This window comes from Caretta caretta, chromosome 2 (assembly GCF_965140235.1).
Source record: "Caretta caretta isolate rCarCar2 chromosome 2, rCarCar1.hap1, whole genome shotgun sequence".
In the NCBI taxonomy this organism is placed as follows: domain Eukaryota; kingdom Metazoa; phylum Chordata; order Testudines; family Cheloniidae; genus Caretta; species Caretta caretta.
Genome location: NC_134207.1, coordinates 112,450,151 through 112,477,750, shown reverse-complemented (window position 1 = coordinate 112,477,750; position 27,600 = coordinate 112,450,151). Strand labels below are relative to the sequence as shown.

Below are 27,600 nucleotides of genomic sequence, written 5' to 3'. Positions count from 1 at the left end.
GGACAGGACGATGATGGCTACCAGTCGTACTGTACCGTCTGCTGCCACAAGGCAATGGGTTGATGCTGCTGTGTAGCAATGCAGTACCACGTCTGCCAGCACCCAGGAGGCATACGGTGACGGTTACCTGAGCGGGCTCCATGCTTGCCGTGGTATGGTGTCTGCACAGGTAATTCAAGAAAAAAAGGCGCAAAACGATTGTCTGCTGTTGCTTTCATGGAGGGAGGGAGGGAACGGGGGCCTGACGATATGTACCCAGAACCACCCGCGACAATGTTTTAGCCCCATCAGGCATTGGGATCTCAACCCAGAATTCCAATGGGCAGCGGAGACTGCGGGAACTGTGGGATAGCTACACACAGTGCAACACTCCGGAAGTCAATGCTTGCCTTGGTGCTGTGGAAGCATTCTGCCGAGTTAATGCACTTAATGCACTTAGAGCATTTTCTGTGGGGACATACACACTCGAATATATAAAAACGATTTCTAAAAAACCGACTCCTATAAATTCGACCTAATTTCGTAGTGCAGATATACCCTAAGACACAGGCCCGAAGGGGTAGGAGACAGAAGAAGAGAAAAGAAATTCTAGCTCTATATCCCAGATAGCAATACCAGGGAAGTGAACAAGGAAAAATACAAAAGACTTATGAAATCCTGTGGGATCCTCCCACACAGATTTAATTTACCCTAGAAAGTGCTACAGTGATTGGCAGCTAAGAAACCATTAACATACACATTACAACTACTAAGTATTAATGCATCATACCTTTGTACTTAATGCTTTTTCGTCCATGGATCTCAAAGCACTTTAAAGAGGTGTGCAAGGCGGCAATCTGATTTTAATATCGTTTTATAAATGATTTAGTGATTTGCACTATGTTTATTAGGCAGTAGATTAAATAAAAGTGCCTACCCTGAACAATATATCCTCAGGAGACTTAACTGAGATGATTCAGCGTGTCTTTTTTGTAACAGGATGCGGCAAGTCTCACCAGCAGCCCTGAACATAGCATTGCCATTGATTGTGCCGACACCACCATGCTTCCTATCACCCACACATCTTTAGCTCAGAAAATAACACCGTGAAATAGATTCCAAAGCCAGAAGGGACCACTGTGATCATCTAGTCCAACCCTCCTGTATAACACAGGGCTTAGAACTCACCCAAAATAATTCCGTTTGAACTAGAATATCTCTTTTAAAAAACATCCAATCTTCCACTTCCAACCATTGGGTCTTGTCATTGCTCTGTCTGCTAGACTGAAGAACCCATTATCAAACTTTTGCTCCCCATGTAGGTAATTACAGACTGTGATCAAGTCACTCCTTAAACTTCTCTTCGTTAAGCTAAACAGATCGAGCTCCTGTCACTATAAGGCTTGTTTGATAATACAGTCAGAGTGCTTAAGGCCAGAAAGGATCCAGTCTGGCTTCCTATATAGCACAGGCTACCAACATCACCCAGCACCCTAAACCCAACACCTGAAATTAGACCAAAGTATTACAGCCCACAGGAGACTAGACTATTATGAGCCAAAGGCAGAGAATAGGAGGGACTGAGATGCCCCAGCGCCCGAGGTCCCTGCAATGAGAAATAACTGAGATATATCCAGAGAATCCTGGCAGTGACCCGCACCCACACATTGCAGACAGAGGTGAAAAAAAAAACAGTCACTGCCAATCTGCCCTGGGGGGGAAATTCCTTCCTGCCCCTAAATATGGCGACCCTGAGCAAGGACCAGCCAGTCAAACACCTGAGAGAGAGAGAGAGAATGCTGAGTGCCAACTCAAAGCCTTGGGCCCTCCCCATTCAATGTCCCATCTCCAGCCATGGCCATCTCTGATGCTTCAGAGGAAGGAGATTTAAAAAAAAAAAAAAACACTAGGGGGGAAGATATCCCTTCCTGACCCCTGCAGGTGGCTAGCTGAAACCCTGAAGCATGAGCTTTCAGGAACATAAGCCATAAACTGGAGGTGAGCCACAGGGCTGCTAAGCTGTACCCCTTACCATAACAAGCAACCCCATCATACAGCTGCACACATAAATTTGTCCATCTCGCTCTTAAAACTAATGTCCCCACATCTCCTGTTGGGAGGTGTTCAGAATCTCATCGCTCTGAAACCTCCTCCTAATTTCCAACCTGAATTTTTCATGGCCAGTTTATATCCATTTATTCTTGTGCCAACACTGTCCTTTGGCTTAAATAGCTCTTCACTCTCCATGGTATTTACCCCACAACGTATTTATAGAGAGCACTCATATCCCATCTCAGCCTTCTTTCTGCTAAACAAGCCAAATTGTTCCAGTCACCTCTCATAAAATAGGCCCTGCATTCCCTTGATCATCCTAGTAGCTCATCTCTGCACCTGTTCCAGTCTGAATTTATCTTTAACATGGGTGACCAAAATTATACACAGTATTCCAAATTAGCAGTGCCTTGTACAATGTCATTAATATTTTTCTCGCTTTACTGGAAATGCTTCGCCTGATACATCCTAGGATTGCATTTGCCTTTTTCACAGCCGCATCACATTGGTGGTTCATAGTCATCCTGTGATCAACCCACACACCCAGGTTTCTTGCCTCCCCTGTTGCTTCTAAGTGATAAGCCCCCAGCTTGTAGCAGGAATTATTATTAGACCTAAGTGTATTTTGTACTATTGAATTTCATCCCATTTCTGTCACTCCAGTTTTCAAGAGCATCCAGAGTTTCCTGTCTAATATTCCAATCCGCCTCCGTATTGACGATGCCTCCTCCCATCTTTGTATCATCAGTCAATTTGCAACTCCTACTTTTTGTGCCAAGATCATTAATAAAAGAATAGTGAATAAAATTGGTCCCAAGTCCAATCCTCGAGGAACTCCACTAGTAACCCCCCTCCGCTCTGCTATTTCACTTTGCAGCACAACCTGTTGCCTTTTCCCCTTCAAGTATTCTAAATCCATTGCATTTCCCTTATCTAAAATAATCAGTTATTTTCACAAAGAAGGAAATCAGGTTAGTCTGGTATGATCTACCTTTGGTAAACATGCCCTTTTATCATTTATCGCCGTTAATTTAATTATTCTTCATTTCACAATTTGTTCTAAGGCACTTTGCATACTACTGAAATCGGATTTACAGGTCTATAAGCACATGATCACTTTATTCCCTTTCTTAAATATAGGTAGAACGTTAGCGATGCTCTAGTCATATGGTACTTCCCCCAAATAGACAGATTTATTAAAAATCCTTGCGACCAGAATAGCAATCCCATGCGCCCATTCTTTCAGTATTCTGGCATGGAAATGATCTGGTCCCCCCAGTTTTTGCACATCAAGGTTTTCCTCTACCACATATGTGATAATTTCCATGTCTAGACACTCACTTCATCAGCCTTACCGTCTTCATGAACATGTTGCATATTATCATCCTTACTGAAAACCAAGGCAAAGCATTCATTTAGTTTTTGGCCCATACCTAGATTATCTTTAATCTCTTTCCCATCCACATTAACATCCCAACCTCATCCTTCCTTATTCTTTTTATTTAGATAAATAATAAGAAGGTTTTTTAAATTTCCTTGGCAAAAGTTAATTCAGCTTGACTTGTAGCAATTCTCACTTTACTCCTACATTTTCTAATATCCACAATGTAGGGTTTTTTTTGTTGATATACCCCTATTTTCCATTCCTACGTGCTCTCTGCTTACTCCTAATAACCTATTTTGAGGTGATTTATTCATCCAGCTTGCTCTGGTGCTTTTCCCTACAAGTTTTTCATTTGCTTGCGATGCAAATTTCAGACAGTTTTCGTATAGTTGAAGAAATTCCAAGCCTCCTCCACATTTAAATCCTTGAGCTCTTCAGTCAATCATTCTTTGTGGCTCTTCATGCATATATCCTGCCCGTTATCTCTCGCATAAACTGTCTCTGAGAAAGGACTCTACGACTCTGCTAACATGAATGGGCCCAGGCACCTTTAAAAAGTGCGACCCTGTGCACAGGTGAATGGCTGTGACATATACATTGGGTTCATCTATGCAACAACTCCTCCACCAACATCTTCACTTTTCAGCCCAGATTTGCCTTACCAGGTCCGATACCCACTTTAATGATATCTGCTCCAGAAAGAATAAGTTCCTCCACCATCTCTCCTGTCACGACGTTACCTGCCTGAGAGAAAAGCAACAATATTATACATGGGAGATTTTAAAGCCACGTGCAGTGGAAAATAATGATGATACTGCTGGTTTTTATTCATTCCTTATCCTAGCTGATAGACCAGGAAGGGCAAACAGTTAAATTCACTCATTAGGGAACTGTACTTCTGTTATCATTAAAATATTACCAAGTTGTCCACTGTACATTTCCTATAAATTAGACAAATAGTACAGGTACCTTGTGGATTCAAATGAGATTAGTGATTGGCCCAAACATCTCTAAACTTAGATGTTTGGAATCCAAGCCCAGTTCCAGATTTCAACTTTGTGGCTGGGTCTCTTCTTCAATAATGGGTTGCATTACAACCTCAGAGGCAAACAATCTTTAACTTCCATGGGTGAGTCTGCAGTTCAGGCCCATCCGTAAATGAGCTCCCCGTCCCCCGAGCTATGCTAAAAAAGGTTTGATAACTAAAGAACAATGGAAGTTAAATGGGCAGAAGAAGCGAAGAACACCTCCTTCTCCTTTATCAAAATCCATGCATATACAGAGAATTTTCCTATAGAATTTCCTGGGACAGCAGCCTTGATCTCATCTTAGAATGCAAAAAGAAAAGGAGGACTTGTGGCACCTTAGAGACTAAGGTGCCACAAGTCCTCCTTTTCTTTTTGCGAATACAGACTAACACGGCTGCTACTCTGAAACCTGTCTTATAATGCAATTACTACTGCAGGATATTTTTACTGCAAGCACCATGCACTGAGGAATAGCAGGTAAGATGGCAGCAATTAAAAGACTCCCCAGTAGGGTAGGTCTCACTATACGCTGGCCGACCCTCGAGAATGTTGGCATTTACAGTACCAGTTCCAGGACTTGAGAGGTTTGTAAATGCCTCTGGTCCACATTCAGAAGTGCTCCAAACATTTCATGAGCATTCCAAGCACTGCTGTAACAGCAGTAGCATCTTGTAAGCACCGCTGCCTACCCCACTTGTCCATGGCCAGCAGAATTTTGCTATAGTGGATGTTACTGCCTGCAACTGAATTGTCTTGAAAATACTTGTATCTCTAACGAGAGCCAGTGGTTAGTTAGGTGAGTCCAAATGCCACTGGCTTGTTTTCAAGAAACATGTTTCCTGAAATTGTCAGCAATTATCAGAATGGGAGACGGTAACAGAATGCTTTGGTGGATCCTCTGAGTATTGTTATGGGGCAAGACGGCATCTACCACCCTATTGCACCCAATGGAAAAAACCCTGCATCCTTCCCAGTGAATCATTTATTCATGAAGGGCCAAATCCCCAAGTCATTTCCCACAGCAGCAAACATCCAAAGAGTACACAGGCCAACACCTATGGGAAGTGCATGCATCCTTAACCAGGCACAACTCTTGCATGTTGCTTGATTCCTGCATGCCTTGCATCATCCATTTGTGATCCTTGTGCTAGTATGGGTTGTTCATTTTAGGGAGGGTCTGAATTTAGATTTTGAGAGGTTAAAAGCCACTTAGATCACCTTTAAATAAGGATCCTTACTAAAGCAGTTGTTTGTGGCAGCATTGATATGGAAGACCAAGGAGCAATTCTTAAAATCCAAACTCAGTATTTACTCAGTCCTTATTCGTTCACAATTCCTATTGAAGTCAACAGAAATTGGATAATGTAGGGTTGGCCCATTCTCTGTTTGCTGCTATTGGCTTGTAACTCACTATTTATTTTTTTAAATGCATTTCAGTTCTCTTTTAATAAAACTGAACTAGTCAGAAAGCCGCCATTTGAGGCACTTAACAAACCAGCAACATTGTGGGCAGTAGATTGGGGTGTAGGAAACACTCAAAACTGTATGAAATGGATTTTTTAAAATAACAAGATAAAAAAAGATGAAAGACCAGCAAAAACTACAGGATGTAGAATTGGCTCAGTGCTTCCAGCAAAGTGCTGCTTCTTTCATGTCCTGCCGCCTCTTGCTATGCTTTATGTTGTGAGCTCTTGGGTGAGGTGGAAGGAAGCGTGGCACTTGCAAGATTAAGAACACACTCTGTATCAGTAAAGCAGATTACCATGTGCACAGTGTGATACTTGGTATGTTATGGTATGTCAAATACCAGAGTGCATGCAGCACATTTATGAACCTGGGCAAACAGGGCCTGGTCCAAAGCGCACTCAAGTCATAGAAGTCTGTCCATTGACTTCAAGGGGGTTTGGATCAATACATAAGCAAGCACCTTTGTTGAAGTTCAAAAGTATTACACTTGCTCTTTTTTACTAACCTTTTCAAATGTATAGTTAAGTTAACTACACTGTTCTTCTCACTGACACAGTACAGTTTGTTATCTGATCATTTCCTATACGGCCCAAGAAGTGTTAACCAGAAACCATAACGGGAAGCCATTCCCACAGAGACAGCACTAACAAGAAATGTTCATTCACGGTGCTCAAACTAGGAGTGAAAAGACCTTCACCTCCACCACACCTTTTCTGTGTGTGTGTATACAAATGGATATATCCGTCTACCTACACGGAAACCTATCTATGACTATAGAGGCTCAATATCTTAGGAGCAAAACTGAATGGTGTTATTAGGGTAAGGAGGGTGAGATTTTCAAAAGTGCTTGGTTTTGACCTCACTCTGCTCCCACTGAAGACAAATGGGAGTTTTACCATTGACTGCAGTGGGAGAGCAGAGTTAGGCCAACACTGAGTGCTTTGAAAAACCCCACCAAGAAGAAAAGAGGGGGTTACTTCAATAAGAAAAACCTAGAAAAGTATGGACAAGCAGTAGGGATGAAGAACCTGTAAAAGCAACTAAGGATAAAGAGCAGGTAAAAGAGTACTTGGAAACATATACAAATAAGCCACCGCAGGTGATATACTACCTAGAGCATTGGGGGAATTAGTTAGAGACAATACTAATTAACTAAGGAATTTACTATACCATTGAAAATCACTGCCATCTTGAAGTACCAAAGTGTCAGACAAAATCTAATGTGCGGTAGAACTGGTTTTTAATAAAGGCAAGGAGAGAGACTCTGGCAATTGCCATCCCATACGTCTAACTTCTACTTCCTACAAAATCTGAAAATAATTTGAACCAGGGCTAATTTTAAAAGTCACTATGGGTTGGATCTGCAGCTGGTGTAAACTGAAGCCAGTGGGTTTGGAGTTACGCCAAACTGCACTAGCGCTGGATCTGGCCCTACAAAATCAAGAACTCTAGCACTATCATCATCTGACTTGTGACTTTACTTGAAATCGCAAATGGCTTGTGCCAGGTCTCTACGAGGTGACAGAACCATGAGCAAACTCCCGAGTGAAATCCTGGCCTCACTGAAGTAATTGGGCATTTCACTATTGACCTTAATGGAGACAGGATTCACCTCAGCTTTATAAATACTACAACCTTTTCGACAGAATTAAAGTATTAGTGAACAGTGTAGACGTAATAAATGTGGATGTTAGGAAAGCATTTGATTCAGTGTCTCAAGAAATCTTATTAGAAATATTAGAGAGACAAGGTGGGTGAGGTAATATCTTTTATTGGACCAACTTCTGTTGGTGAGAGAGACAAGCTCTCGAGCCACGCGGCAGCGCTCTTCTTCAGATCTGGGAAAAAGGTACTCAGTGTTTCACAGCTAAATACAAGGTAAGACAGATTTTTAAGCATAAGGAGTTAACACCTGTTGCAAGCGACCATTCACAATGAAGCAGGCAAGTAACACCTCATCAGTCCTAGGAAAAAGGAGGGTTAGTGGGTTACCATGTGGTGTAATGAGACATAAAACCACCATCTCTACTGAATCCATGATTTTTGGTGTCTAGTAGAGTTATGAATTTAAGCTCCCAGGCTGGCCCTTTGAAGGTGTTGTGCAGATTTCCTTTGAGGATAAGGACTGAGAGGTCAGATATGGAGTGATCCTTTTGTGAAAAGTGTTCGCTCACAGGTGATAGGATGTTTTTGTCTTTTATCATTTTTCTGTGGGCGTTCATTTGAGTGCACAGCAATTGTCTAGTTTCATCCACATAGTTGTTGATGCACTGGATGAGATACAGCACATGTTGTGATAGGCATGCATAGGAGCCATGGATCTTAAAAAGGTGTGTTGGGGGCAGGATTGATCACGAAGCAGTGGAGATACAGCTTCAGGTTTTGCATCTATTGTTATGGCAGGGTTTGGCTCCTCTTTGAGTTGGTGTGTCCTGGTCTGTGGGGAGTTTGCATCTCATGACAAAGTTTGGCAAGGTTGGGTGGTTGCCTGAAGGGCAGAAAAGGGGGGTTCAGGAAAGATTTCTTTCAGGATGTGGTCCCCATCAGGTATGGGCTGTAACTGTTTGATGATACTCCATATGGGTTCCAGTATGGGATGGTAGATGACAATTCGGGGTGTGTGGTCAGTGGTGGTTTTTTTCCTGTATTGAAGCAGGTTCTCTCAGGGAGAGGGTGAAACCTCATCTGGAATACTGTGTGCAGTTCTGGCCTCCCATGTTTAAGAAGGATGAATTCAAACTGGAACAGGTACAGAGAAGGGCTACTAGGATGATCCGAGGAATGGAAAACCTGTCTTATGAAAGGAGACTCAAAGAGCTTGACTTGTTTAGCCTAACAGAAAGAAGGCTGAGGAGAGATATGATTGCTCTCTATAAATATATCAGAGGGATAAATACCAGAGAGGGAGAAGAATTATTTAAGCTCAGTACCAATGTGGATACAAGAATCAATGGATATAAACTGGCCATCAGGAAGTTTAGACTTGAAATTAGACGAAGGTTTCTAACCATCAGAGGAGTAAAATTTTAGAACAGCCTTCCAAGGGGAGCTGTGGGGGAAAAAGACATATCTGGCTTGAAGACTAAGCTTGACACATTTATGGAGGGGATGGTATGATGGGATAGCCTAATTTTGGCAATTAATTGATCTTTGATTATTAGCAGTAAATATGCCCAATGGCCTGTGATGGGATGTTAGATGGGGTGGGATCTGAGTTACTACAGAGAATTCTTTCCTGGGTGTCTGGCTGGTGAGTCTTGCCCACATGCTCAGGGTTTAGCTGATCGCCATATTTGTGGTCGGGAAGGAATTTTCCTCCAAGGCAGACTGGCAGAGGCCCTGGGGGGTGTTCACCTTCCTCAGCAGCATGGGGCACTTGCTGGAGGATTCTCTGCACCTTGAAGTCTTTAAACCATGATTTGAGGACTTCAATAGCTCAGACATAGGTTAGGGGTTTATTACAGGAGTGGGTGGGTGAGATTCTGTGGCCTGCGTTGTGCAGGTCAGACTAGATGATCATAATGGTCCCTTCTGATCTTAAAGTCTATGATTTTATGAATTAGAGTGGCCTGTTCCATGATGCAATCTACTTCTCTGGTGAAGTATCCTTGTTTGCTGAAGGCAGTTTTAAGTGTGTTAAGGTGTGTATCCTAAACTTTCTACTCAGAACATATTCTGTGGTATATGTGTGCCAAGCTGTAGAAAACAGATTTCTTGGTCTGTCTGGAGTGGTTGCTGGATCTATGGAGGTAAATGTGGAATTTCTAGTATATTCTATAGGTTCCATTGTTGAAGCTGATCATGATGTGCAGGAAGTTGATGCTGGTGTGGGAGTGTTCTAGAGAGAGTTTGATGAATGGGTGGTGGTGGTTGAAGTTGTTGTCAAAGTCTATGAAGGAGTTTTGGTTGTCTGCCCAGAAGATGAAAATATCATCAGTATATCTCAGGTATATCATTGGTTTCACGTTTCATTTTTCCTCAAAATGGGCCATGAAGAGGTTGGCATATTGGGGAGCCATCCTAGTACCCATGGCTGTTCCCAAGGTTTGGGGAAAGCGTTTGCTGTTGAAAGTAAAAGTTGTTATGGGTGAAGCTGAAATGGTTGAGTTTGGTGTTTGGGAGGGATATCTGAGTGTTGTCCATTGTCTTGTAGACATTTGAGGCAGGCAGTGATGCTGTCATGGTGAGGGATGTTGGTGTATAGGGAGTTGATATCCATGATGGCAAGAAATCGTTGATGTTGTGGAATTTCTGGAGGAAGTTGGTAGTGTCCTACAGGAAGCTGGCCCTTCGTGCAGGGAGTGGTTTGAAGATGGTTTCTGTGAGTCCCGATATTCCTTGAGAAAGACTTCCATGGCCAGATGTGATGGGTCTACCTAGATTCCCTTTTCGTGTATCCTGGGAAGTATGTAGAAGGTCCCTGGGATGGATTTGTGGGGGATGAGGGTGTAGACTTTCTCTTGGAGTTGTTTGGGGAAGGAATTGATGATATCCTTAAATTCTTTAGTGAATTGTGGTGTGGGGTCTTCTTTACGTTCTTTATAGTACGTGGTGTCAGATAGCTGTTGGTTGGCCTCATTGACATAGTCATCATGGTTGAGGACTATGACAGTGCCCCTTTGTCTGCTGGTTTGATCATTATTTGGTGGCTGGATTTCAGGGACTGTATAGTTGTCCACTCGGCAATGGAGAGATTGTGGTGTTTGTTAAGGATTTCACAGTTTATTTTTTTCCTGAAGCAAATCAATGTAATGTTCAAGTGTGAAGTTTTGTCCACTAGTTGGTGTCCAGTCAGATTATTCATTTTTCTTATGACTGTTAGTAGGGACACAGTAGTTGTGGGTGGTGGTGTCTGTGTTGTGAAAGAATTCTTTGAGGCAGAGTTGGAGAAAGAATTCTTTTAGTTCTCCACATTACTATAGTGTCAGGTTCTATGGTGGGGGAGAAGTTCAGTCCTTTGGAAAATACAAATAATTCAGCTCTAGCTAGGGGTAGTGTTGATAGGTTAATTATATTGGGGTGTCATGCAGAATCCATGTGCTGGGTCCTGGTGTCATGGTTTCTCCCGGAGGTGGTGTTTTTTGGGTTGTGGAGTTGTAGTTATTTCCACTTTTTGCTTTTATTATCTCCCATTGACTTAGGGAGGAGCACTGCCATGCTGATTGAAAGCTGGCTAAAAGACCACTGGCAAATGGCAATGGATCAAGGTGAGAGGACGTGCCTAGGAGGTACAACCTCCTCTAGCTCTACCTTCCTACCTCTAATCCAAGGCCAAAACACCAGATCATGACTGTGCCCCTCTTGGCACGGTGAGCCAGGAACCATTTGAGACAGTCCCACTATGACTATTATAGTAGCCATGATATTCTGAGTAGATCCAAGACTAAATGTCATATTTGTGGACAATGAAGTCACCAAACACAGTCAGTCCGAAGAGCTATGTAAGCACAACTCAAGGGAAATGTTCTAGCAGTTTTAATGTAAAAACCAAGGATGGAGATGAATTAATTTGAATGGTGCACAGTGGTATCATTAGGAGTAATGGGAGAGAATTAAAAAAAAAGACACATTCAGGATGAATACCAGAAAAAACTTACTGGCAGAGACATATATTAGGCCATGTAATAGTCTTCCAATGAAAATGATGGAAATCCTACCATTTGGGACATTTAAAACTAGATTGGTAAACGTGAACTAGATTTCCCTCTGTAAGGAAAGGATCTTCCACCATTTAAGCCAACAGGAGTTTTGACATTGACTTCAATGAGTGTACGATCAGGCCCTAACTTCCTGATTCTATGCTGCTGATAAACAAAACACTGTACTAATACCCTGACACTGGGAGGCCATGAGATCTACTGGACAGGGTGCTAGGTTGCAACTCAGGAGGCCTGGGATCTATTCCCAGGTCTGTTTCTGTCCTGCTGGATAACCGCAGGCACATCACTTTGCCTCTCTGTGCCTTCGTTTCCCTACCTGTCATGTGAATAATGAGACTGAACTGCTTTCTGAAGTGCTCTGAGATATATGGATAAAAAGGGCTATGTCAGAGCTAGGTATTCAAAAGGAGAAGACAGCATGCCAAATTGATTATAAAAACATATCCCACTCTCCAACAGACATCCTTCCATTGGCACACAGGGCAAAAGCCAATGAGGAGCCCCAGGATATATAGTGTAGGAGCTGCCTTGCACAGTTCATTACAGACCCACAGCTGAACCTGTTACATGACCCCTGGGAACAAACATTCCCTCCTGAGACCCTGGTTCGTGTTACAGTTTTGTACTGCACTCCTAGTGTGAGCCAACTGTGGGGGTCATTCTGAGGAGAATGAACAGGGCAGCCTGGAACGGAGTTCTGATAGCACGGATTCCTCTCCCCATACAGCGATCAGATCCTATACCTCCCGTTCAGTCCATGCTGGAGCTCTTTTGCAATTCTGGGACTCCATCATGGTCACCTCTGCTGATGAGCTCTGCATGGTCACCTGCAGCTTGCCACGCTGGCCAAACAGGAAATTGAAATTCAAAAGTTCGGCGGCCTTTTCCTGTCTACCTGGCCAGTGCATCTGAGTTGAGAGTGCTGTCCAGAGTGGTCACAATGGAGCACTCTGGGATAGCTCCCGGAGGCCAGTACCATCGAATTGTGTCCACAGTACCCCAAATTCGACCCAGCAAGGCCGATTTCAGCGCTAATCCCCTTGTCGGGGGTGGAGTAAGGAAATCGATTTTAAGAGCACTTTAAGTCGAAAAAAAGGGCTTTGTCGTGTGGACGGGTGCAGGATTAAATCGATTTAACACTGCTAAATTTGACCTCAACTCCTAGTGTAGACCTTAGGCACTCATGAATGGAAAGGGGAAGGTGTCAGTCCAGTGAATGGAGCTGCCACTGAGGGGACTTCACTAAGGTGTGCCGACCCCTTTTCAGTCCACTATGCTTATCCCTTCTGTCCCATAAGTGCTAATGAGTAGGGAGCTTGTGCAGAAGAGGGCACCATGCGGAGAGCATATGTACACTCTTGATAGCATCATACCTGCAGCAGAACCACACCGATTCTGCTGCCAGTGGTCCTCAGTGGCCAAGGAGCAGGGGGCTGAATTTGTTCCTTACAGAGCAGCAAAGGCTCTGGTATTAGAATGATTAGCTGTCTCTTAAAGCTTTCAGCCTTTCTTCAAACTAACACAAAAGAAATCATTTGCATGGGCAAGACCTTGTTATTCTTTCATGCCAGGCACAAAGCTCCTCCACCACACCCTTAAAATAACTGGAAAAAAAAATAGGTCATAACCAGATTATCCTGCTTGAAGCAGAGAATGGAGCTGCATGTTCATGCAACTCAGGGGAGCCCATGTTCTTCCGGCCCACAGGAGATGAAGCTGCAGTGGAAAATGGGACAGGGAGGAGGGCTTAACTACTAGGTCTAAAAATAACTGTGTTTTAATAGCTGAAAGTGATCCCCAAGACACTCTCCAGAGGTCCCTTCTAAAATAGTATACATGGTTTAAAAGCAAGCACGTTTAATTTGCCCTGGCATTCGCAGCTCTCCTGGATGTACTCCCAAAGCCTTTGCAAAAGGTTTCTGGGGAGGGCAGCTGTATTCCATCCACCATAGTAGGACACTTTACCACTCCAGGCCAGTAGCATGTACTTGGGAATCATTGTAGAACAAAGCATTGCAGTGTATGTTTGCTGGTGTTCAAACATCACTCTCCTGAGGATACCACAGAGAGATAAAGAACAGATGTTATCATTCAAGGTCACCTGGTTGAAACAGGCTGCTTTTCTTCAGGGGACACTCAGAGGTGCCCGTTCCTGCTGGGCTGTTTGCCTGTGGCTGAACAGAAATGTTCCCCGCTGTTAGCCATGGGGAGGGTGGAGGTGCTAGCCATGCGCTTGGGGGAGGCAAAATGCGACCTTGGAATGAAAGCACATGTGTTATGTATGTAATGTTAACAGCAAGGTTTACCCGTGAAAAAGAGTGTACCCATTGTTCTATAAAATGTGTCTTTTTAAATACCACTGTCCCTTTTTTTCCCCTCCACCAGCTGCATGTGTTTCAAGGATCACAGGATCTTCTCCTTCCCAGAGATTAGCGAAGATCAGAAGGAGAAAAAAAAACACTCGTGATGAAATGTTCTCTGAGCTCATGCTCTCCTCCCACACTGACAGAGCGCAGACGAATGCGTGGAGGCAGACAACGTCAGAGTGGAGGAAAGCACAAATTGACCAGGAGGAGAGGTGATACTCTCTTCAGCCTAAGTGGCGGGCTGAAGCTGAAAGGTGGCGGCAGTGTGATGAGAGGAGGCAGCATATGGTTCAGCTGCAGGAAAGGCAGCAGGAGCACAGACCGCTGCTACAGCTCCTGTGTAACCAACCACCCTCCTCCCCAAGTTCCATAGCCTCCTCACCCAGATGCCCAAGAAGGCAGAGGGGGGGCCTCTGGCCAACCAGCCACCCCACCCTCAAGGACTGCCTAAGCAACAGAAGGCTAGCATTCAATAAGTTTTAAACTTCTAAAGTGCTGTGTGGCCTTGTCCTTCCCTCCTCCACCACCCCTCCTGGTGCTTCTCTCCTCCACCACCCGTCCTGGTGCTACCTTGGTAGTTATCCCCCTATTTGTGTGATGAATTAATAAAGAATGCATGAATGTGAAGCAACAGTGACTTTATTGCCTCTGCAAGCAGTGATCGAAGGGAGGAAGTAGAGTGAACCAAGAGGCGGGGGGTTACATCAAGAAGAAACAAACAGAACTTTCACACCGTAGCCTGGCCAGTCATGAAACTGGTTTTCAAAGCTTCTCTGATGCGTACCGCACCCTCCTGTGCTCTTCTAACCGCCCTGGTGTCTGGCTGCGCGTAACCAGCAGCCAGGCGATTTGCCTCAACCTCCCACCCCGCCATAAACGTCTCCCCCTTACTCTCACAGATATTGTGGAGCGCACAGCAAGCAGTAATAACAGTGGGAATATTGGTTTCGCTAAGTTCTAACCGAGTCAGTAAAGTGCGCCAGCGTGCTTTTAAATGTCCAAATGCACATTCTACCACCATTCTGCATTTGCTCAGCCTGTAGTTGAACAGCTCCTGACTACTGTCCAGGCTGCCTGTGTACGGCTTCATGAGCCATGGCATTAAGGGGTAGGCTGGGTCCCCAAGGATAACTATAGGCATTTCAACATCCCCAACAGTTATTTTCTGGTCTGGGAATAAAGTCCCTTCCTGCAGCTTTTGAAACAGACCACAGTTCCTGAAGATGCGAGCGTCATGTACCTTTCCCGGCCATCCCACGTTGATGTTGGTGAAACGTCCCTTGTGATCCACCAGTGCCTGCAGCACTACTGAAAAGTACCCCTTGCGGTTTATGTACTCGCTGGCTTGGTGCTCCAGTGCCAAGATAGGGATATGGGTTCCGTCTATCGCCCCACCACACTTAGGGAATCCCATTGCAGCAAAGCCATCCACTATGACCTGCACATTTCCCAGGGTCACTACCCTTGATATCAGCAGATCTTTGATTGCATGGGCTACTTGCATCACAGCAGCCCCACAGTAGATTTGCCCACTCCAAAATGATTCCCAACTGACTGGTAGCTGTCTGGCGTTGCAAGCTTCCACAGGGCTATTGCCACTCGCTTCTCAACTGTGAGGGCTGCTCTCATCTTGATATTCTTGCGCTTCAGGGCAGGGGAAAGCAAGTCAAAGATCCATGAAAGTGCCCTCACGCATGCAAAAGTTTCGGAGCCACTAGGAATCGTCCCACACCTGCAACACTATGCGGTCCCACCAGTCTGTGCTTGTTTCCCAGGCCCAGAATTGCTGTTCCATCGCATGAACCTGCCCCATTAGCTTCATGATGCCCACATTGCCAGGGCCCATGCTTTGAGAGAAGTCTGTGTCCATGTCCTCATCACTCTTGTCATCGCGCTGACGTCGCCTACTCGCCCGGTTTCGCTTTGCCAGGTTCTGGTGCTGCATATACTGCTGGATAATGCGTGTGGTGTTTAATGTGCTCCTAATTGCCAAAGTGATCTGAGCAGGCTCCATGCTTGCCGTGGTACGGCATCCGCACAGAAAAAAGTTGTGGAACGATTGTCTGCTGTTGCCCTGACGGAGGGAGGGGCGACTGACAACATGGCTTACAGGGTTGGCTTACAGGGAATTAAAATCAACAAAGGCGGTGGCTTTGCGAGAAACAGAATGCCCCCCTCAAGGATGTAACTCAAAACCTCAAGGATAGAACGCAAAACTGGGTTTAGCCGGCAGTTGATTTCACGGAGGAGAAAATGAATACAAAACAAATCTGATCTATTTCTTGTTTTGATCCACTTCATCTATCTTTACACATCTTGCTGGCAGCAGACTGTTCAGTACGACTGCTAGCCATCGTTATCTCCTGGGTGCTCAGCAGAAGATGGTGCAGTATGACTGCTGACCATCGTCTTCTGCTGGCTGCTGATTAAAAGACAGTGCACTGCCGGTAGGACTCAATCACCATGAGACGAAACTTAAAAGGGAAATGACCTGGCTGAGTCACTCCCATTTGCCCAGGCGCCCCTGACCTCATCGAGGTCGGTTAAAAGAGCACCCAGGACTACGTCGACGACGGCTACCAGTCATACTGCACTGTCTGCTGCCAAAAGGCAATAAACTGCTGCTACGTAGCAATGCAGTACCACGTCTGCCAGCACCCAGGAGACGTACGGTGACGGTTAGCTGAGCGGGCTCCATGCTTGCCGTGGTATGGCGTCTGCACAGGTAACTCAAGAAAAAAGGCGCAAAACGATTGTCTGCCCTTGCTTTCACGGAAGGAGGGAGGGAAGGGGGGCCTGATGATATGTACCCAGAACCACCCACAACAATGTTTTAGCCCCATCAGGCACTGGGATGTCTACCCAGAATTCAAATGGGTGGCAGAGACTGCAGGAACTGTGGGATAGCTACCCACAGTGCAACGCTCCGGAAGTTGATGGTTGCCTCGGTACTGTGGACACTTTCCGCTGACTACATGCACTGAGAGCATTTGTGTGGGGACACACACAATCGACTGTATAAAAACGCTTTATACAAAACCGACTTCAATAAATGCGACCTAATTTCATAGTGTAGACATACCCTAACATTCCTCTGGCAACTACAGCAACTGCTGACCCAGTACAACAATATTAGTAAAGTATTTAATCTATGTTTAGATGCCTTTGATGTAATTTAGTTGCTGGAAACGAGGAGCCAGCACCATGTGACCAGCCAGCTCTGTGCACACTACCAGCAAGAAGTGCTCTGTGGAACTCCGCTTGGAACCACTGACATGGAAGGCGAAACTACAAAATTTATGAGTGAAGGTCAGAGTCGGTGTGGAAGGAGGTTGGAGAAAAACTTAATCCAAACTCTGCCCACAATTCCAAATTCTAACCACAATCTCAGAGTAAACAATGAACATTTCTACTAATCTGATTAGCAGTGAAACACATCCGATAAAGTGAACTGTAGCTCACGAAAGCTTATGCTCAAATAAATTGGTTAGTCTCTAAGGTGCCACAAGTACTCCTTTTCTTTTTGTGGATACAGACTAACACGGCTGCTACTCTGAAAAGTGACAACACTGACGTTTTATTAAACTGCCATCATTTGGCTTCCTGGTCAACACCCTTCTGAGACGAATGGGGGCAGATCAAACCGTCATAGAGCTACTTCCCGTGTCCTTGGGCTCAGGAAGACAGCACTGTATTTGTTCATGTGGGGAAGATTATCTTTGCAACCACAAAGATAGGAATTTAGGGTGAGACTTTCAGCAGAGGTAAATCAGCAGAACTTCAGGCCCCTCTATTTTGTTAATGAGGACTTAGATCCTGCAGAAATAGATGGGGCTGCACCAGAAGTGCTAGTCTGGCATAACTACCCAGTATCAGGAAAAATTGAGCCCTATTTAGGACGATAACCACAATACCCCTCTTCTACCCACCTACCATGATGGTGTGATTTGGAAACTTGGCATGGACAGTTTTCACAGATTCCACAAAGTGCTCTGAATATCCATTGGCCACATCCAGGCAGATGTACTTGATAAGAGGAATGGCCTCCAGAATACTTGTAAGCCTGTCCAAGTCGTCCTTCCCACTGCCTGAGCTCACTGCTACATGCTGGAGAGAGAGAGAAAAATGATCAGCAGCTCTTAGAGATCAGACAAGTGCACAGTTCTTGCACCTGTTTCCACCCACCCTGGGAAAGCTTCCATAGAAACCCATGGAAGTTATTGAGTGCTCTGTTATGTAAAACCATACAGAAATAAATACCATAGCTGGACAAACCAACCAGTTACCTACACTTTGTTTTGAGGCTCTTCTTCAATACAGCAGTAGTGGCATATTATAAACCCTATTTACATTTAAATGGTCTATAAACTAATGTGAAATGTATAAGTGGACTCTTTCATGGGCAACCATTATCATCTGAGTTGCCCAGATCAACAAAAACCACAGGAACCCTCACCAGTTTGTATAATTCCAAAAAGACAGAGTTGCAAACTTTGGGGATCCCTTAGAGAATAGAGCATGGACCTGTCAATTCACTCAATCCTCCCTTAATCTACATCCTCACTATGTCCTCACAGAAAAAAATAGCTTCCACAGCTGCTGGCTCACAGAACCTCAGCAGAGATCCAAGGCTACAGAGCAAGTCAGCATTTAAGCATCAGATGACATTACTGCAATCACTGTGCAACACAAAATGTGCTTTCAATCGATCTGTAAGATATGTAATTTAAGTGCCAAAGTGTTCAGACAGAGTATATTCCTTGGGGCCTACCCCTACTCTCGTACTATATATGAAAAAAGCTGTTGAGCCTAAGTGATAGGTTGGCCTTTCGACAAGCCCCTCATAATTAAAATATCATTTAAAAGTGAGCCACAGGTAATGAAACACCTTGTGCAACGTCAAGAGAACAATGCCATGGGCATTATTTTCCATAAAGGAATGACTTTCATAACCCTGCATAGGCTGCTCTAAGGCAGGACAGAATGAGCTTATAATATGGGAATATACCTCAAGGCATTCTGGGTGATCGACTGCAAACAGTTTCCATTCTTCCAGAGAATAATGCTTCTGAATAGCAGTGAACATTGCATGCTAGAAAAAGAAAAGAAACAAGCAAACTGATATTAACATCCAAGTTAGTCATCTCTTCTTTTCCCATTCTTCAGTGGCAAACTTAGCACTATGACATGTCACTGTGTCTTACTTTTATATTCATCTTGCTTGAAATAATAATGAATTAGGGCTTGATCCTGATCCCTCTTCAGTGAGAGTTCAGAGTGCTTAGCACCATGCAGGATCAGTAACTAAAGCAGCAATAATCTACCATTAAGCATGCAGCTGTACAGTGTATTCTCAATTTCTTGCTCACTATGGATGTGTTGTGAGTCATGAGGCTAGAGGCCAATTAACTAATGAGTTCTGATTTCAGTAGCTGTACTACTAGATAACCTGCATGATCAAAATCTTTGCAGCTAATCAGATTTATAAATAGAAACAATAGAGAAGCAATTCTTCTGTCATAGAAGGTTGTAATGTCACTAAAGGGTTCTGATAACATCAATTCTATCCCCACCCCAACTGGGTGACCTCAATTACCTACATCAAGGTAAAAATTACCTGTGCCTTGTGCCCACTAGGCTTTTACATGCAGAGCACTATCTTGGGTTAGGTATCTTGATGTGAAAAAACACCTCTTTTTGCAGTGAAGACACTGTCTTAAGATTTTACCATCCTGTTCTTGATTTTATGATAGCGGTTCCCTTTGTATCCCAACTCCCAAGGCACATATCTAAATTATGTAATTGCCTTATTATAGGACATTCTGTCACCAAACAAATGGTTTCCTAGCTTTTGCAGAAAAAGAGGAAAGTCAGCACTTACTTTAGTCATCACCTTTGCCATTTCAAACGTGCCCACGGTGTCCATATTTGCCACCATAATGGGGATCCCTGTGTAAGTTTGTTTGGAGTTGCGGAATATGAAGGTGCGCCTGAGATCTACCTGTGAGTAATGAATGCAAATTCTGGTAAGTACCTTTAGACCAACAGAGATTACGCCCAAGCTGTCACAATTATATACAGCACAGAGACAACAGGAGTTTTGCCACTGATTTCAGCGGGAGCAGAATTCAGCCCAGCCTCTCACTCATCCCTGCAGTACTCTTATATGTACCATTGTTTGCTTCCTTTGGAAGCATTCCTACCTCTGCCTACCAGCTGAGAATGAAAATTTCATAAAACAGAATATTGTGGCTATGATAAGGAGAAGAGTCTTGTTGACATGTAGGGAAGGAAACTGGAAGGGGGAAAGGAGGTAGGGAAGAAATTAAAATGAGAAGTGATAGGAGCTGATGGGAATAGGGAAGGGTCAAGATGATTTTGAATTATTTTATAAATAGGGCCTTACCAAATTAATGGCCATGAAAAACATGTCACGGACCATGAAATCTGGTCTCGTGTGCTTTTACCCTATACTATACAGATTTCACCGGAGAGGACAGGACAGCAGCTTTTCTCAAATTGCAGGTCCTGACCCAAAAGGGAGTTTCAGGGGAGGAGTGGGGGGGTGGGGGGGGTGTCACAAAGTTATTTTAGGAGGGTTGCGGTATTGCCACCCTTATTTCAGCACTGACTTCAGAGCTGGGCCGCCAGAGAGCGGCTGCTGTTGTCAGGCACCCAGCTCTGAAGGCAGTGCCCCGCCACCAGCAGCACAGAAGTCAGGGTGGCAATACCATACCATGCCATCCTTACTTCTGTGCTGCTGGTGGTGGCTCTGCCTGCAGAGCTGGGCTCCTGGCCTGCAACCATTGCTCTCCAGCTGCCCAGCTCTTCAGGCAGCGCTGCCACCAGCAGCAGCACAGAAGTAAGGGTAGCAGTATTGCAAAGCCCCCTACAATAAATAACCTTGCGATCCGCCCACAACTCCTTTTTGGGTCAGAACTCCTACAAATTACAAACACCACCACATTTCAGATTTAAATAGCTGAAATCATGACATTTACAATTTTTAAAATCCTCTGACTGTGAAATTGACCAAAATGGACCGTGAATTTGGTAGGGCCCTATTTATAAACGATTAACCTCTCAGCAGTTTGTCAACCTATACTGATATTTTTTCTACTCTTTCATTTAAAAATGGGTGAAATCCTGGCTTCACTGGCAAAACTCCCACTGGCTTCCATGGAGCTAGGATTTCACTCCTGACCTTTAGTGAAAAGTAGCAGCATGATAATAACTTGAAGTTGCTTCCCATGAACTCAGACATTTTGTTCAGTATCTACAGTGTATGTTCATTGTGCCGTACAATAGGGTCCTGGTTGTAACTACTGCAATACTAAGAATATATTAAAAATCACCACCATATCCTGGGCAAATAAACTGAGGCTTTCAGCCATTTATTTTTTATAAATATGTTAGCCTCAGAGTTTATTCAGCCCAGGAAACTGTATTATTTCCTAAACAGAAAACAAGAGCTCATGATAACAATATATTTGATCTAAACAATTCTTAAATATAAAGAGCATCTCTCTCATTTAGCACTCCCCAATAGAAAATGTTAACATAAACGCACAATATTAAGACATTGAGTTAATCTGTGAACGATCTCCCCACATACTGCTGAGACTCCTTCATTGGTCTCTACGTTTTCCACTCTTCAACCTTCACCTGAGAGATGCTTCAAAGAGCTGAAATGAGGTAAAATGCCCACCACCACAGATACCATAAGAACACCTGACTGACAGTTTGCTTACAGGCTCTTTGGAGCTCTAAGTCAGGAGTTATCAGACTTTTTCTCAATGTGAACCACATTATTTATTATTTCAGTCGCACCTAGGGGCCTCAGGCACTGCTGAGTACCTTACTGTGTTAGGCTCTACAAATACATAACAAGGAAAAGAAAGGTCTTTCCCCTAAAGAGCTTACAATCCCAAATAGAAGTTTACATCTTAACAGAGAGATTGTAAATGGAATGGGAGTTGATCCTCAAGGCAATCATGTAGACCCACCCAGCCTCCCATTCGCAATCACATAATATTCATATGGCAATTTCTGCCACATGGGAAAGCTAATATTAGCAAAGCATTTAATGTATTTGTACTACTTTTAATGCAATTTAGAAGCTGGGGACAGGAAGAGATAACAGAGCACAGTCTGAAAACCACTGCTCTAAACGAATATACAAGCCAAATGCCCATTCAAATGGGCATGAAAAGAGGAGGAAAGGAAATGCTCATCTGAAGAGCACCAAGACACAGGGCAAGCTGTAAACCTGTGCCTGAACCACAAGACCTTTCTTCTTCCAGGGCGCCTCACTTCCACGGATTATTCCATCTCTGAAATGACCCAGATAGGTGCTGCGTGTCTTTCTCACGTTACTCCAGGTGTACAATGACATTTCCAGGGATAATGCTGTATTGACAGGGCTGTTGTGGAGGAAGCTTGCAATCCCTCTACCAATGAGGCTCTTTTCCTGTGTATCTAGAGAGAAAAGACTTCAGTCTCCAGGGCTGTTAATCCAGCAACTTTTCACCAATGGGAAAGTACACTTAGAAAAAAATGTAAAACCAACCAACCAACCAAAAAAAAAAAAAAGCCATCTACTGTGAACAGGCTGCCCCATTTTTCCAGGAACGAGGGCACTGGTAGCAGCCACACTGCAATGTGCGGATTACCCTACTTTACAGGAAAGGAGTTTTGACATTAAGGTAAGCGGAGGAACAGCTCTCTCAGTTTCATGCAGCTCTCCAGCCTTCTTTCAGTTTACAATTTTAAACCAATGGCTAGTCTTCCTGAAAGATACTGGACTGGCAACCCTCAAAATGGAAAGGCCTCAGAATAAAATCCAGCACAGGTAGCAGCAGTGTAAGCTTCCCAAGCATTGTCCGATAAGCATATGTCAGCCTGAAATTGGAGTGACCCGTAAGAGCGAGAGAGCGGTGCAGCCTCCATTCTATACTGGCCCTGGCCCTTCTCCTAAGAGGGCCAAAAAGGGGCTTCGTGCCAACCGTGGTGAAGGTGTTTTTGTCATGTGCCACCTGCCCAGCAGAGGTGAGAGCTGAAATTAATATTGGTCATATCTGGAATATTAGCGATATTTGAGTTTGGACAAATATCCACCATACCCTGCATTACTGATGTTCAAGGTACTCAGAAAACGTAGTCATATGGCACACAGATCAATACTCTTATTAGCTCTGCCTGGTCCTAAATTGTAGTGCAGGCAGAAGGGAGCACTGATCAATGTGTACCTTGCTCTTAAAGACCCAGCAGATATTGTGCTCTCTCCCACCTCCTGATCAGACAGTGTGGGGTGGAAAGAGGAAAGGGGAGAAAATGCATTGTCCTGTGCACTGTCTCCTCCCTGGGGAAGGCTAAGAGGAATGCACCATTGGCTCAGCCGCCACCCACCCCCACTCTAGTGGTCAAGGTGAAAGAAGGACCCATTTCCCTCAACTATGCTGTCTGTGCAGGGAGGGGAGAGAAGAGGAGAAATCAGACAGTGGCCAAGTCCAGCAGCACAGTTGGGCCTGCCTGACTGCCAAACCTGAATACCCCCCAGTTGTGCCCAAATGCAAATGTTGGGACCCATGCACATCTCTGCTTCCCCCAAATAACTGTAGTGAGACCATGGATTCACTTCAGCGAGGACACCCACAACCATCTGATGCTAACAACTTCCAGCTATTCCCAAACCAAGTTTGATATGAAAGCCATGCCCTCTGGGTGAATGATTCTGTACCCTAGCAAGCCCCTGGCCCATGCAACTCCCCCTCCCTACCCATACCTTTTTTTCAAAATCTGAATTCGAGCTTCCGAATTTTGGTTCCTTCTCTCTAAAAGGAGGGAGTAACTCCAGGAAGCAAAGACAAGGAAAAGTAACAAGAATAAAAGATGACACTGCCAACGAGCCAGGGAAAGGAATGTACACCGCCCACTTTGCCATACTGTCCCTCTGTGAAGGTGACTTACTCCCAACTATTAAGTAAAGTGCTGTCTGTGTAGAATAAGACACTCAAACAGCTTAGCCAGGCACTGTTAATTTAAACTTCAAAGCAGCAACTTGTTGGGTATCAGGCACTGTAGTAAGCAGCCTCTGTTCCCTTGCCAGCGCTATTTATTTATACAGTACTCTTGTTTTGAAGCAGGACTGACACTGTTTCAGATTTGGCTCTCTCAGGTACTGTCAATAGCTGTTGCTACAGCCTCAGTGATGGTGTCCAATTTCTTAACCTTCATCAGCTTTCACTGAGCCCTCATGACATGAAATGCTTTTAGCCATTCATCATGCTCCCCTGAGGTAACTCTCCCTTATTGGCCCTGGTTCTTCTAGCTTTTCCCATTCCCATCAACCCCTCCTTCCCCCATGCATGCAGCTAATATACAAAACCCTGCATTTAAATAAATAAATAAGTAAGTAAGTAAAGCAGACCCTCAGCCCCACAGCCATCAGCTCCACCTGTTTGCCAGGCCACTGCATTTATTTTTGAAGAGGAATCTTCAGGCTGCTTAAGTGAACTACTGAAAATGGTCAAAGGTGCTCCTCCATACTTATGAGGGCAGAAGTAAAAAGGGCAATGAGTAAATTAGCCCAGGATACCATTATTACTGAATTGAAAGGGAGCACTCCTCAAGTTATCATCATACTGAGATGGACTCTTTAGCCTTATTCCTGCATTCCTGGTGAAATGCTTCTGCTTGGATTAGCTCTCAGAATTCCTGGCCATAACAAATCCAGCCACCTCTCCCTTTGACTCCTTTCCCTCCTGATCCCATTCTTCTCACTACCTCCTTTGCCCCTTGTTGAAGGCTGAATCCTCCCGCCCTTCCCCAACCCAGTGCAATGCCTGTATTAATCACATGGTGTTTGACATCCGGGGTGAGGTGGGGTGAATGGTGTCACAAGATGAGGCGGCCATGTTTGTTGTGAGTTCATAGCGATGCAGAGTTTTGTGGGGTTTCCCCTAATCAGTGGTAAGGTTACTCAGCATGCAGCATTATGGAAATGCTTTGACTGGCTAATAATGATCCGAAGTCCGATTACTGAGAGCTGCATATGCTGCAGTTACTGAGAACCAGCTCAGCTGTGGCGGTGCCGTTACACACCCAGAACTGGTCAGACTGCAGGGATTTTTTACAGAGCGGAGAAAGAAGCGGCCAGTTTCTAGGGTTGCCAGCTGAACAGGATCCCAGCCCTCTGACAGGCAGAGCCAATTCAATGGCACCACGGCATTCAAAAATCTCCCCTCCTGCTTTGTTCATAACTGGGGCTCTCCACCAGCTCACCGTGTATGGACTGGCACGTGCACCTTCCACCCTCCCTTGGCTGCTGGGGTTCTCCTGCCCGCCCTGGGACGCCGGGTTCGTAACCAGACCCCCGGGGAGGGGAAGCGTCCCGCCGCTGGTGTAGCGGCGCAGCTGTTCCCTGCGCGCTGCCGGGGAGTGACGCTCTGGGTCACCGTCTCTCGCCCCACCCGGGGCGCTGCAAAAACCCGCCGAGGCACCTGCCAGGAGAAAGCAGCGCCGGGCGCAGGCCAAGGTCCGAGCACTCTTTAGGTTTCAAGTCCGCGCTCGGATCAGCAGCGCTCCTAGCACCTCTCCGCGAGCAGCGGCCGCCTTTCCAACCGCGGCTGCACAAGGGCCGCTTCTGTGAAATCGCGTTCCCCGGGTAACCCTGCGTAGCCTGGGGAATAAAAACGACCGCGAGACAGCGGCTGCGAAGTTAACGCTACAGAAGGACAGCCCCCTCCCCTCCAGCATGCTCGGTTTGAATGCCCCCACCTCGGCTCTGCTTTTGAGGCTGCTTCTCTTAGGTCTGAGCAGGACGTCATGAAAGTCCAGTTTGAGATCCGCTTCTACGTGGGGCATCTCGCCGGGACGGTGGGGGGGTCCCCCCCCCCACCCCAGCTGCGCGGATGCGCTTTCTTGCGGCCGGCGGTCCGCGTCTGGTGCCGAGCCGAGCCCGCTCCCTTTGCAGGGAGGGTTTTTATAGGCCGCCAAGAGCCGGTGCTCAAGCGCCCGAGCTTTATTAGGACAGTCACGGGGGGAGGCTGTTTTTAGCACGCGCCGCTGCACGGCACAATGGCAGCTGCTGCTCGTCCTCCCCCTTTTCGCCTGCCCGCCCGTGTGTGTGTGTGTCTGGCTCTGACTCCGGCTCCGCGGGCTGGGCGCGGGGCGGCGTGTTGCTACAGAGCGCTGCTGCAGGGCGCTCCGCATTCAGCTGAGCGGGGCCGTGGGCGGGAGCGAGGCGTCACGCGCTGGAGAGCGAGCGGGAGCCGCGGCGCGGGGAGGGCGCGCCAAGGGGGAGGACGGCCGCTCCCCGCCCACGTGACCAAGCTCTAGCTGTGTGGAGTGGGAGAGCTGGACGCGCGCCGGGGGGCCGGGTCTGCGTGTTCCCCGGGCTGGGCTGCCGCCATCCGTTTGTGAAACGTCGCTTGGGGCAGCGGGGCCTCAGGCTTTCCTTTGAAGCTGCATTCCCCGGCGGAGGAAGAGCGGGCGGCTGCGGGGCCCCTGCCTTGGTATCTCCCCCCCCCCCCACACGCCAGTGCTGCTTGTTTTAAATGGGGACACTCCTTGTTGGGGGCAGGCCTTGTTCAGTGTTTCTTTAACAATTGTGCAGCTCCTTTGTTTAAGATTTCGGGGAAACTGCGTCCCTAGTTCCTCCAGCACTTGGCATTAGGGCCTGACCTCATTTCCTCTGTTCTGAGGCAGTCATTCGCGTTTAGGCTTCAGTGGCTGGCTACTCTCTTGTCCTTCCCTTCTGACTACTGGTTTTTCCCTCTTTGATCTTTTCTTCTGTGCTCTCTGCTGCAGCCTTCACACAGGAGAGCAGCTCTGAGAGAATAGTGCATTGGCACTTAAGAGAAGTGAGGGTGTGAAACTCCTCCTCCCCGCTGGCTGTGCTTAGTGAACCCAGTGCTCTATGCATCCAAGGGAGGAGAGTGACCGTCGGATGAAGTGAGCTGTAGCTCAGGAAAGCTTATGCTCAAATAAATTTGTTAGTCTCTAAGGTGCCACAAGTACTCCTTTTCTTTTTGAGAATACAGGCGAACATGGCTGCTACTCTGAAACCCGTCCTGCCTGTGGGGCACAAGCATAATTAAGCTCTCAGCCAAGTAATGTAGCCAGGTGTAGGCCTGGAGGCAAGCCATCTTCCTGAATCTGGAACCCTACAAGACGCTGGGAAGCTCAGATCTGGACCTGACCTTTGCAGTTAATCCCTATGTCTTTATAAAGGGCTGACCAAAACCCTAGCCCTGATGGTCCCTGAGCTGTGGTGAAATTCAGCGACGACCCAAGCTTTGCAGCTCAGGCCCATGTCTATTTACTAGGCTGAGTTGTGTAACTCCTACCTGAAAGGAAAACTGATGGTGAGTGAAGTGTAGGAACTGTTACACAAACTAATGTGTGTTTGTTCTGTTACAGCCTTGCAGTCACAGAGTAGAAATGTAGATGAAACCTGCAGCTGGTTGATTACTACATCTTAGTAGCACCATCAGTCATTTGGAGTTTCCCTTGTACATACACCCCAATTTTGGTGGGTATGGGGAAGTAAAGGTACTTTTGGCCCTCTGAAATATCAATTAGGCTGAAACTGGTTTACTTATCTATTTTTTAAAAATATTAGGAGCTGTTAGACAAGTTTAAATGAAAAAAGCGCCATAGCA

The 27,600-nt window shown here is 45.6% G+C and overlaps 1 protein-coding gene across 5 annotated transcripts in view; it reads right to left on the bottom strand.

The window, feature by feature from the left end:
• The window catches only part of GMPR (guanosine monophosphate reductase), a 68,620-nt gene extending 42,427 nt beyond the window's left edge, over positions 1-26,193 (bottom strand). For 2 of the 5 annotated variants that reach the window (XR_012667024.1, XM_048839920.2), the window contains exons 1-5: positions 25,715-26,193; positions 19,818-19,937; positions 18,945-19,028; positions 17,870-18,043; positions 4,078-4,159 (exon numbers count right to left, since the gene is read on the bottom strand). Coding sequence is in view for 4 of the 5 variants with exons in the window: in XM_048839920.2 (XP_048695877.2) it covers positions 4,078-4,159; positions 17,870-18,043; positions 18,945-19,028; positions 19,818-19,937; positions 25,715-26,149 (895 nt within the window). In the remaining variant the exon portion in view is untranslated. Of the gene's footprint in view, positions 1-4,077; positions 4,160-17,869; positions 18,044-18,944; positions 19,029-19,817; positions 19,938-21,506; positions 22,195-22,225; positions 22,415-25,219; positions 25,648-25,714 lie in introns of those variants that run through there. The other 3 variants (XM_048839922.2, XM_048839924.2, XM_048839923.2) reach the window with 3 other exon arrangements.
• Positions 26,194-27,600: the final 1,407 nt, after the last annotated feature.